This window comes from Anarrhichthys ocellatus, unplaced genomic scaffold, assembly GCF_004355925.1.
Source record: "Anarrhichthys ocellatus isolate YVR2014 unplaced genomic scaffold, GSC_Weel_1.0 scaffold19, whole genome shotgun sequence".
Taxonomy (NCBI): domain Eukaryota; kingdom Metazoa; phylum Chordata; class Actinopteri; order Perciformes; family Anarhichadidae; genus Anarrhichthys; species Anarrhichthys ocellatus.
The window spans coordinates 520,764-532,327 of record NW_022280049.1 but is presented as its reverse complement, the minus strand read 5'-3'; the positions used below and the strand labels follow the sequence as shown (position 1 = coordinate 532,327).

Genomic DNA, 11,564 nt, shown 5'->3' with positions numbered 1-11,564 from the left:
CTGTCCCTTGGTTGTGCACACAGATCTCAGTGGGGGTGAACATTGTACTGAGGAATGGCTCCTCCCTTTAATGAAAAAAAGGAAGTCTCAGATTTCCCCCACTTCCTCTTTCCACCCACAACCTTCCCCTCCCGTTATCTTTCCCACTGCTGCTCTGCATGAACAACTAAAACAAGGTGCGTCGCTGCATGTTTTTGTACAAATTGTGTATTCTTTGAGACTGTTTTTACAATCTTGCATTTGTGCCTCTGTAAATGTCTTTGTAGTGGAGAGAATACATCTGGTTTGATTAATTGTTTTTCTTCTCCTACAACCTAACACAGTGTGGCAATGGAGGAAACTGAGTCAACAACTCAAGACAGAACAACAGGACAGGATGGAAGTCACGCGGCAGACCACACGCTACTGATGTCCAGCAAACCTCTGCATCGCTTCATCCAAAAAGAGCCTAAAAGTCTCGGGGTAACACATTAGACAATCCAGAAATAACAGAAATTCTGTTATATGAACTTAGATGTTTACGCAAAGAGCAGCTGCAAAGTGTTATTCTACTCCAGGTACTTAAATCCATCCCTCCCTCTCCTTCTCAGATCGTCATTCTCATCTTTGGCTGTGCAGAGATACTGATGGGGTTTGTGCTGTCCCGAGAAGGAGATTACACTTCTTATCAAATCTACATCCCCTTCTGGCAGGGAGCGCTGGTACATAACATTTGGCATTTGTGCTTCTCTTGAAAATGACAATATATAGTATCACAGTATCTATAGTATATATAGTATCCTTAAAGCCCCTGAAAACTTGGTTTCAAAAGTTTTGGGAAATATGCTCAGTCGCTTTCTTTCAGGATGTTTCTCTTTCTTCCCTTTTTCCCCCTTTTTTCCCCGAGTTCGATAAAGAGATTAACATCATTCTCTCATCCAACTTGGCAAAGAAAGGTATATCTTTCTTAGATAGCTCAAATAAAAGTTGCTTTAAACTTTCTACTCCAGTACAGAGGAGCTTTGATTACTTCCCCAGTTACCATGAAAATAAACATGACATGTGAACAAGGCTTAAAAAGCCAATCATCAGCACACTTTGGGTGAATGACAAAGGAAAAATGATGTGATTATAATTTTTTGTGTTATTTGTTTTAAGTTCCTTGCCTGTGGAAACCTGTCCATCTACACTGAGATGAACCCGTCCAAGAAGATGGTATATTGTGATTTTATGGTCTAGTTCTAGTGTTTAACTTTACCTCTCTTTCTTTCTTAATAACTCAACTAATCGTGTTGAACTTATCTTTCCCAGGTGACTGTCTGTTTGGCTATGTACGTGGTTTCAATTTTGGGAGTTGTGGTCTCTGTTCCCTACCGGTTACGCTGCATCCTCCATATTAGATACGTGAGGTACGGATACCATTCGGAGAACTGGGAAAATAACAATTGGGTGAGTTACAGCACATATGTTTTAGGCTAAATGGACACATTTTCACTGTGTATGAATAACTTTCTCTTCCACTTTCCTCTGGCTTTAGAATCAGCTTATTGGTGTTGAAGGCCTACTGTTCACTTCCTCACTGTGTGTGTCCGTGCTTCTCATCTTCTTGTGTGCTGTTGCGCGGTTAGCTCTGAAATCCACATCCACCCAGGTAAAACATTCTCATTGTTACTTCATCTTAAACAAGCCTTTCCCACCGACATTAGAGATTTATAATTCAAATTCAACAATTTATAGGGAGATATGTTTGAACAGCAGACGACAATATGCAAAGAATAAGTGTAAGCCACAAATAGAAACATAAACAGTAATACAAAATGAATGAAAGAGAGTAGAGAGGAAAAGCGGTGTGTCTGTCATCATGTTATTGCCTTCTTGTTGTCCTCTTCCCTAACACGGACCACCTCTTTATCTTCAACAGATCATTGTCCAGCACATACCGCTTCCACCGAGCAACACTACATCAAACTAATCGCAACCTTTTTAAGGTATTCTTCTGTAGTGACTGACACTGGTTGTCCTGCAGCACAGCTACCCTGTGAACATGTCATCATTCTGTACAGAATATCACACGTACACCACCTAGTGGCCTATAATGTTTAGCCACAACCTTTTTTAGTTGCCTACATCTACACCAAGCTTCACTCTACAGAATGTGTAGCTGCAGTAAAGAATGCATTACTTAACCACTTTATTTTGCTTTTGGTAAAGCTTGTCTCAGATTCAAATTGATTCTTGTTGTCGTACAGGAGAAGAAATATTTGACATGCACTTAACATATAACACATGTACTTACTGTGTGGGTCCTATAGTAGTGAACACGAACAGGTCTTTTATACTGTTACTGATATCTATCAATTAGGTCAACTGCTTTCTCTCTGTGATAATATGATGTCACCTAACAACACTGGTCAGGGTTTAACATTAAAGGTTTTTTTTCACTTGCCCGATCAGAAATCCACTTGCCCATAGTCCATTTTTTACTTTTCCCTTTACACACTATTTTAATTATTATTGGTTAATTAAATTAATATTGAGTTTCTCCCACATCTTCTAACGCCACCCTACTAAACTCCTGTTTCAAGGATAATTGACATGTTCTTTTGCACTTCAGCATTCCAATACACATACTACCATTTCATTTAGTATGTCAGTCAAATATTTAGTATGTCTCAATATAAAGTGTGTCAAATGCAATATGCCAGAAATATCTGGTCATTCTACTGCATCCAGTGGCATTTTGCAGTATGCAAGCCACACAATCCTCTGCACACTGGATATATGAGCAAGAGGATCAAAGTTCAAGGTGCCATGTTATGAAAAAGTAGTATGTCCCAATTAAATGCATACTGAATGCAGCAGTATATACTTTGTAAGGGCAGCTGCAGTATGTACTAAAAGTCAAACGAAAAAAGAAGTTTTTGTCTTTAGCCACAATTACTCACGAATGCCCGATCGGTACTGCGAATGTGCAACTCTCAACAAAGAGGACAAAGAGGCGAGAAAGCTCGCTCCATCACTACTTCCATCCTCTGCTCCGGACAAAGCAATGCCTTTAATTTTCTTTTTACCGCTTGTCTGATCGCACAATTGAGTTGCTAAATGTACGACATTTTACTTGCCCTGCTGGTAAAGTCATAAGTCATATTTACATTAATAATAAATCCAAAATCCAAATCTAATTTAACATATATATATATATGTGTGTGTGTGTGTGTGTGTGTGTCAATTTAATTTGTTAGCCTTTAATTCTTATGTCATCAATATGTGTGATCATTGTCTACATTAGCTGCATTATTATTACAGTTTGTGCATTATATGGTCATTGAAGCTTTTGATAATCAATGTGAATTTCTATATGCACTTAGCCGCAGATATTTTGCAGATGAGTGGGCAGATGTGGGCTCTGTGTTTTGGTTACAGGACAACGTATATGTGATTGCAACTTAAGATTTACAGTATATTTGATTACATTTGGCTTGTAATATCCTTAGATATCCATCCAGCATATGACTTCATGTGTAAGCTGATATGTTTATCTACATGGCTGATATAAAGAGCCTGCAGCAAAACCTGTTGCCTGTGAATGTGTGCAAAACACAGATTTAGCTTGTTTATCAGGTGCAAATCATGTAATGTATATCGTCTTTGTTAAATAAACAATAAAATCAAATAAAACTGCTCAGATTGATATACACATACTGTATATATCTATATACATAGACTGCACTAACAGATTACCATAAACTATAAATGGAAGACCGGCTGTCGTTAAATGTTAGGACAGCAAATAATGAATCAAGACCTTTGTTTTAAGTTTGTCAGAATACAATATACCAAGTTAAAGGCCCAACGTCTGTTGGAAAGAAGTTATAAAGTGTACTTTAATACCTTGAAAAAACATGATGCTACCAAACTGATCAGCATCAGACCTTTTGCTAGTTTATTTTAAAAAGACCAACATTTCAAAGTGCTACTCCTGTTCTAATCGGGTGTTGAATTTCAGTATTAGAGCAACACTTTGTTAGATCACTGGACTTTTAATGCCTTCAGTATTTCCCCACGAATATTGTGTGAGCACATTGGCCTCGTATTTTACAGTTCGCTCCTCAGCCGTGATTCAAACTAAAGAGGGATCAACTCCTGCCATCAGCTTGGCATAAGGTTGAGGTAAACTTGTATGAGCTTTACAGCCATGCGCCACAAGTTATCTGCGTGATGCATTACTTCTCAACTATTAAACCTTCTACGAGACATTTAATCAGTGGTGGCTGAAACCCACGAGCACTATTAAGATTGCAAACCAACAGCTTTTCTCACAGGTTAGAAGAACACCTTTGACACCTCAACAGCCAAAGTCAACAATTTATAGCCGAAAATGATCTCACAAATCACAAAAACTGCAATGACACCAGCAACATTTTGGTCACTTATTTTATTTCCAGTCATTCCATTGAGTAGACAAGAGAAATCCAGCAGAGGATTTTCTTGGTGCCATATTTAGTCCATGTGCATTCATGTTATATTTTTAAGTCACAGTATTTAATAGACGTAGCTGGCTGTGTACAGAGACTGCATTGAGGCCTCGTCAGCTGAGCTGGAGGGCTTGTACTCCCCTTTGGAAGCCAGGCCATTGATCTGAAGAAAGCAACAAAGGGGGAAAAGTTAGGGCAAAGTCAAATCTGAGTGTTAATGATCAGCCTGGGCCCCATTAGTGCAAGACTGAATGGACAAAAAGCATGAGAAGCAATCATTTACCAGTCAGTATAGAGTTGTGTAATACAACGCAAGAGCAATTTAATAGCCAGATCCGTGCATAGTCCACAACTACACATCATTTGTTATTAGTGATAGCTGCTCATGCCCTCTGAGACTAACCTTGGCCCTGCTGCAGAAAGCTTCCTGTGCAGCTGCCTTGTTGGCAGGTTTGCCCTGCCAGGCTGCAAGAGCAGAGGCCTGGAGTGCACGGCCGTAAGAGAAGGTCAGCTTCCAGGGGCGATGGAGGGGCACCTGGTTGATGGCGCTCAGGTTGGTGGAGGCCTCCTCCTCACTCTGGCCTCCAGACAGGAAGCAGATACCTGGAAAGACACAGAACGCAGCATGCCACTGAGAACAGACTTCTGTGCTTTTCTTAAACTTGCTTGTTGAGGGAAAAGCTGGCCTCCTGACACTCACCAGGCACAGAAGCAGGGACGGTGCGCCTCAGAGCGGTCACTGTGGCCATGCCAACCTCCTGAGGGGTGAACTTCTTAGTGCAGGAGTGTCCAGCAGTGACCATGTTGGGCTTCAGCAGAGTGCCTTCCAGGTACACGTGGTGATCGGATAGAGCCTTGTACACAGCAGCCAGAACCTAAATCATGACGAGGCAGATGTATTACTACACATGCTTCAAAATATCAACTGCTGGTGGTGGTTTGGCCAACTCTGCCAAAGATCATTAACCAACCTTCTCTGTGACGTACTGGCAGCGCAGCAGGTCGTGGTCTCCGTCAGGCAGGATCTCTGGCTCCACAATAGGCACCAGACCATTCTGATGGAGAACATAGACGGCAATTTAAAATACATGACTTGCAGCTAATATTTTTGATTCAGTCATTTTTAGAGAGACTATGACCGTACACACACACACACACACACACACACACACACACACACACACACGCGCACACACGCACCTGTTGGCAGATACTGGCATATCTGGCGAGGACATTGGCGTTCTCTGCAATGGCGAGAGCTGTTGGGCAGCTTTCTGAGATCTTGAGCACACACCTCCACTTGGCAAAGTCGCAACCGTCCTTCTTGTACTGGGCACAGCGCTCCGAGAGGCCATCGAGACCTGTGGACAAACAACAAGCCACAGAATGTTGGTATGCTGTGGCGATTGTGCTCATTCTGCATTAAGTTAAGGCTTGCAGAAAAACAGTCGTTTTCACCTTGTGTGGTGGTCTCTCCATCCGTTCCATTAAGCCCAGCTGTGCCTTTGTCCACCTAAAGCAAAACAATCAAAACATAGCCATTAACATAGAAGGTTCAACATGTGGAAGACGTGTGCATGCCGCTAGGCTCAATCTGCACTTTCAGGCTCCTCACCTTGATGCCGACAACAATGCCCTTGTCCTTGATGACTTGGGGGAAGAGCTTGCCACTGTCTGATTTCTGGTACAGTGTCTCATGGAAGAAGATGACCCCACCCACGCAGTTGGCGATTGAGGGGTCAGTGGAGAAGAGGAGGTCACGGAAGTAGCGGCGGTTTTCCTCGGTGTTCTCCACATTGATTTTCTCGAGACGCTTTCCCATGGTTCCTTGAAAGAAGAGGAGGGTAAGGAAATAATTTCAGTTTGCACACACACACACACACACACACACACACCTCTCATATAGAACAACGACTTGAGTCTCACCTGTTGATTCATCTGCTGCCAGGATTCCCTTTCCTGGAGCTACAATCCTCTGAGCAATCTCAGAGAGCTCCTTCTTCAGCGCCTGAGTCAGGGATGGGAACTGATGAGTCATCCTAGAGGACAGAAACAAGTTAATTCACAGTTGGTTAGAAACTCTGACAGACTGAAATATGAGGAAGATTCTCTTGCATCGGACTTCCTGCTTCTCTTGCATCACCTCTGTAAATATTTGGCCTGCATGGTTGAACTTTGGCCTTCAAACATATAAGTTCTGCATTCAGTGCATCCTAAATTCGTATTTTACTAAAATGTAGCCTACATGACGTTTTCCAATACTTTCTGCAGAAGACGGTATAATATAAATTGCACAAAATAGGCCTGCAGCATAATATGAAGGCCACGAATTAGAATATAGTTAAATCAACTAGACCGCCTATTTATAAAGTTCTGCAAAGTTTAGAGTATTGAAAACGTGCATATTAAATCCATAACTGCAACATTACTTTCATTGCTGCACACTTGGACACATGAGGAAACCCGGAGATGCAGAGCGAACTAATCTCTCCGAAACAAGGCGAAATCACTTTTCATGAAAACAAGTGGGAATCAGCGACAGACACAGAATGCAAAAGATTAAAAACAGAAAACACGTCTTACTTTGGAGCTTTGTCAAACAGCGAAGTCAACAGAAGTAATTCAACTGGTTGAGGAGGCCGAACACTGAGCATAAAGCTGTATTTATTGCCTGTTTGACGCTGCGGAGGAGGCGCTGCTCGTGATGTGGCGGGGCGTGCGTCACCCCGGGAACGCAATTGGCCAGGTCAGACAGACAGGGGCGTAGTTTGCATGATATGTCATCAACGCTCTATTGTGGACTTTAAGCACACATCAGAACCCGACTGGACGGTTGAGTGAAAAAAAAAGAAAAGTGGTGAACATTGTGTGTATTTGAAAACAAAATTGTCATGCACGCGCATGTTACAGACCTGAAACAACCCGCCTCCTTCTTTTTTTTTTTGCACGATGTACACTTTGAGAAAAAGAGATGCAATAAGAGAAGCCTGCTGCAATGTTGCATTTCAGGTTTCTTTATTTCGTTTTCCTGGTGTAGATTACAACAGCATGTCATACTGTCTGTTTGTGTGTTAATGTTCCAGATATGCAAGTTAATGTCCAAGATACAATTCATAAAGGAAGAGCTTACATTTGTAAAACTTTTTCTCATTTGATTAAATTACACCTTCCAAAGTCCTTCACATCATACAATGTATTTATGATATAACAGTGTGCATTTGTTTTTATATTATTTAGGTAAAGACGATCAATCAATTTGTCTTGTTTCCTTGTTTGTTATATTTAAACCTGTGTGAATAAATAGAACTCAAAATGAATGCAATTAGGAAATGCATATCTGGGATGTGGACAGTCTTCAACTTTTATTTTATGTCATTATCGACTCATTTTCAGATAAATTGTGTAATCACAATAGAATAAGACGAAGCGCCAGCCTAGTTAATTTATTGGACGGAAATATCTCCTTAGTTACAACAGAAAAACGTGCTTTTTCATGCTACCTTGTGTATCTCTCCCAGGCGTCACATTGCTTGTCAAGCACGTCGTGCATAAACAGTTTCCAAATCGATTGCTGATAACTGCCCAAAAAAAAAACGTGTTTTTTGTAATACTCTCATTGGTCCATGAGTGACCTTAGCAGATAGGGATATTTAAGCTGAGGTAGGTCTGAACTCACAATTAAGTAGGTCTACGTTTACACAACCTGGACTTTGCACCCATAGTAATGTAGTCTTTAAGTGTGCTGATAATAGTCCAGGCTCTGTCCAGAAGTCCTTTTTACATAAGGACTGAAAAAGAGCAGAAAAGGACAAAAAGATAACACCAGAGGAATTTTGTTGTTGTTGTTTTGGTTGCACAATAAATGCTACAATATCCCTAAGCATTGCAACTCTCATAGATGTACAGATCTTTGGGAGTTGCAAACCAACCCAGCAGCAAGACAAAGTATCTCTGCTGTAAATTGGATTTGGACATTTCTGATTTGTCTCAGTAGTTTCAATAAACGGGAATAATCCATGTGCATAACAAATGGCTGTCTTAATTTAGCTACAGGCTTTTCACTTTCTTGGGTTATATTGATATATATATTGATTGATTACAATGATTTTGGATCTAGTGAATTTATATTATGCACTCTATATGATGCGATAGGGCTCGATCTGCAACAATACAAGAGAGGGCAACTTCCCAGGGGCCTCAGACCTGTGGGGTCCCCGAAAGAGCTGTCCCACTGTTAAATCATGGAGTGTTTGAGGACACTCGCTCGCAGACATTATGGGCCCTTTATGAACCCTTTCCGTAAATCCAAATGTCTGCAGACTTTGCCCAAGGGAATTAGCCACAATTCATAGCAATGTGACGCTGAACACAGGATTACCAGTGGAAGCATGGAGACATTTAAAAAAAAAAAAAAAGGTAAACAAAGAGGATGGCATATGTGTGTTCAGCCTGGCAAATAACATTTACATGGAAATATTAACGATTAAAGATGGAACATAAAAACACATGAAATCAGAGGAATGGAAAGCAGAGATTATATTACATTAAATATTACATATTTATTCATCAAATATTTAATTTTGTCTTTGAAGCTGTTTTGACAAAAACAAGCAAATAGATCATTTGACAATTACCTCTCATCTTGTGAGGAAAGAGCCTGGAAGTCGTTCAAATCATGAAGTAAAATGTATAAAATAAAAACCCACAATTGTACATATACTGTGTCTGTTGCAGGAAAGTGCTGTCCACTTCGTATTTACACCATCCCAAGCCCTCACAGTCTCTCACACTTAACCATTAACCAGGTGAGTCAGTGAGTCCCTGAGGGTTCAGGGTTTAAGGCCTTAGGGGGTACATGGGAGTGGGTCAATGTTTAAGGCCTTAAGGGAACATTGGGACTGGGTCAATGTTTAAGGCCGTAGGAGGGGTACATTGGGACTGGGTCCCTCCTTGAGGGAACATTGGGACTGGGTCAATGTTTAACGGTGCTGGTTCCCTCCACGGCGGTAGGTGGCGTAATGTCCGCTGAAGGTTGTCCCACAATAAGCGTTCACACTTCCGTTTCCGAGAGGCAGGGAGCCGCAACATCAACAGCGACAAACAGTTTTAGTTAATATCACAAAACTCGTAACATTACCAGCGGTAAGACTTCGGTTAGGTGTTGTTGATACTCAACATATTACAAAATAAATGCGTTATTCTATCGGGTCAGAATACAGTTCCCATGAGCACCAACAGCATTTAAAGCTACGTTAGCAAACAGCTAACGTAGCTTAACGTTGCATTGACTGATTCAATCAGCTTGGTCGAGTTTTATAATGTGATGCATTGTTTTGTGTGTATTTGTTTCGACTGCTAAACATTAAGATGAATACGGTTTCAGAGTAAACATTACGATGGTTATCTTCGAGCACATTAACGTTAGCTAACTAACGTTACATGTTCAACATAACGTACCGTTAGATGTGTCGTTCATCCAGCTGAACCACTTGAATCTCAACAGTCCTCCGCAGTTCTTTAGCTAACTGACACGTTCTGCTTTATTTCAGGAGTCTGAGGATGTCGGGACAGAAGCGTCCTGCTGACCCAAGCGGCCCCTCGTCCTCCGGCGCCCCCCCCAGAGAAGCGCAGGGAGAGGGAAGGAGAGGACGGAGCTCCCGGTGTCAGCGCAGCTGCCGGAGGTAGCACTGCGGTGGAGACGGTCATCAAACTGGGAGGAGTGTCCAACTCCGTGAGGCCCCCTTTATTATCCCCTACTGCTAATATATGTTCACCTCAGAAGTGTAAAGTCTGTCTGTCTGTTTGGCTCCTTTTTCTTTTTGTACTCATATTTGAACTCCTTGTTTTTAGGAAGAACAAGACATCAAAGCTCTCCAGGCTAAAAACCGAAAGTTGGGAGAATCTCTTGATCAAAGACAGGTACATTAACTCTCCAATTTTTATATACACGCACACTGGAAGCTGCAGTTACGCACTGTCTTGTCCTGGAGAGAGGTTAATCTCTTGGCTTTTTGGTTCGCAGGTGATTGAGGATGAATTGCGAGAGCGAATTGAGAGACTGGAGACCCGCCAGGCCACTGATGATGCCAGTCTGCTGATCCTCAACAGATACTGGAACCAGGTGAACAAGTTCACAGAAGGAAGCAAAAAATCACTTGTTCAACATTTAACAGTCGCCTCTCCTATAAAGATGTAAGAGTCTAAATGTGATGCCCTTCTCTCTCCTTCAGTTTGATGAAAACGTTCAACTGACCATCAGGCGTTATGACCAAGCAAGCAGCGAACCTGAGAAATCTCTGGCAGGTGAGGGGCGGAGCCTGAAGCCCGAAACTCCAGAACCTGATGGCGACTCTAACCAGGAGCGGGCCAAGGACAGAAGTAAAGACAAGAGCAAACACAGGATCATGACTTTGAAAGCAATAGCCTGTTGATATTTGATTCAACATACCAGACACCTAAACCCTCTTTCCTGCTGTTGTCCCCCAGACCACCAGGGAGAGACAACCAACTCTTTCCTGGCAACGCTGGCGAGCAGCAGCAGTGAGGAGATGGAGGCTGAGCTTCAGGAGAGAGTGGAGTCCAGCCAGAAGCAGGCCCGGCACGTGGTGGAGATCTACGAATGTCTGAAGAGCACCGTGGACCAACTGAAGGCAGAGCTGGACTCTGGTGCTGGTGAGATAAAAGCACGAAGGTTTTAGTGGAGGACGACATAGTCTGGCCGAGTCGGTTTGTGTTTACACCCATAACATGCAATATTGTTACTTTTCTTTCCAGAGGGAAGTCTATGGCAGGCAGCTTCCAAACTGAATTCTCTCCTGTCCACCGAAAACAAGCGGCTGCTACAGCTGACTGAGGACCTGAAGCAGAAGCACAGTCACATGACGAGCGAGGTACAATTCCTACGTCCTTCCCTATTCAATGTTGAGCCAACCTTAAAAGTCACAAAAATGTGTGTAAATCTTGGAATTTGCTAGTAACAGCTGCTTTGTTGAAGAGTAATATCTTAGGAAGGATTATGTTTCTGTTAGCCCGTGTGTGTGTGTGTGTGTGCGCGTGTGTGTGCGTGTGTGTGTGTGTGTGTGTGTGTGTGTGTGTGTGTGTGTGTGTGTG

At 42.2% G+C, this 11,564-nt stretch overlaps 3 protein-coding genes across 3 annotated transcripts in view; 2 read left to right on the top strand and 1 right to left on the bottom strand.

The window, feature by feature from the left end:
* The first annotated feature begins 104 nt into the window (after positions 1–104).
* On the top strand, positions 105–3,660 carry LOC116389421 (uncharacterized). The gene is made up of 7 exons (XM_031858105.1): positions 105–176; positions 324–462; positions 591–701; positions 1,138–1,194; positions 1,291–1,428; positions 1,517–1,630; positions 1,901–3,660. The coding sequence occupies exons 2-7, from the start codon at positions 331–333 to the stop codon at positions 1,949–1,951; spliced, it is 603 nt and encodes a 200-aa protein (XP_031713965.1). The 5' UTR covers positions 105–176; positions 324–330; the 3' UTR covers positions 1,952–3,660.
* Positions 3,661–4,397: 737 nt separating this feature from the next.
* aldob (aldolase b, fructose-bisphosphate) lies at positions 4,398–7,144 on the bottom strand. The gene is made up of 9 exons (XM_031858104.1): positions 7,038–7,144; positions 6,381–6,493; positions 6,070–6,281; positions 5,913–5,967; positions 5,655–5,815; positions 5,426–5,509; positions 5,155–5,329; positions 4,858–5,057; positions 4,398–4,617 (listed from the first exon to the last, which is right to left on the bottom strand). Exons 1-9 carry the CDS (start codon positions 7,106–7,108, stop codon positions 4,522–4,524), a joined length of 1,167 nt encoding a protein of 388 aa, XP_031713964.1. The 5' UTR covers positions 7,109–7,144; the 3' UTR covers positions 4,398–4,521.
* Positions 7,145–10,013: 2,869 nt separating this feature from the next.
* Positions 10,014–11,564, top strand: part of rnf20 (ring finger protein 20, E3 ubiquitin protein ligase) — a 7,226-nt gene continuing 5,675 nt past the window's right edge. Inside the window, 7 exon segments of the mRNA XM_031858083.1 lie at positions 10,014–10,067; positions 10,069–10,185; positions 10,305–10,373; positions 10,477–10,575; positions 10,685–10,832; positions 10,941–11,126; positions 11,229–11,344. Of these exon segments, the coding sequence (XP_031713943.1) occupies positions 10,014–10,067; positions 10,069–10,185; positions 10,305–10,373; positions 10,477–10,575; positions 10,685–10,832; positions 10,941–11,126; positions 11,229–11,344 (789 nt within the window).

Excerpts from the sequence above, each read along its gene's own strand:
- LOC116389421 (XM_031858105.1), top strand. The coding sequence starts at position 331 with ATGGAGGAAACTGAGTCAACAACTCAAGACAGAACAACAGGACAGGAT. Across the intron at positions 463-590 it reads AAGAGCCTAAAAGTCTCGGG|ATCGTCATTCTCATCTTTGG; the intron begins GTAACACATTAG and ends TCTCCTTCTCAG. Across the intron at positions 1,631-1,900 it reads TGAAATCCACATCCACCCAG|ATCATTGTCCAGCACATACC; the intron begins GTAAAACATTCT and ends TATCTTCAACAG.
- aldob (XM_031858104.1), bottom strand. The coding sequence starts at position 7,108 with ATGCTCAGTGTTCGGCCTCCTCAACCAGTTGAATTACTTCTGTTGACT. Across the intron at positions 5,510-5,654 it reads ATGCCAGTATCTGCCAACAG|AATGGTCTGGTGCCTATTGT; the intron begins GTGCGTGTGTGC and ends GTTCTCCATCAG. Across the intron at positions 4,618-4,857 it reads CTTTCTGCAGCAGGGCCAAG|ATCAATGGCCTGGCTTCCAA; the intron begins GTTAGTCTCAGA and ends TGCTTTCTTCAG.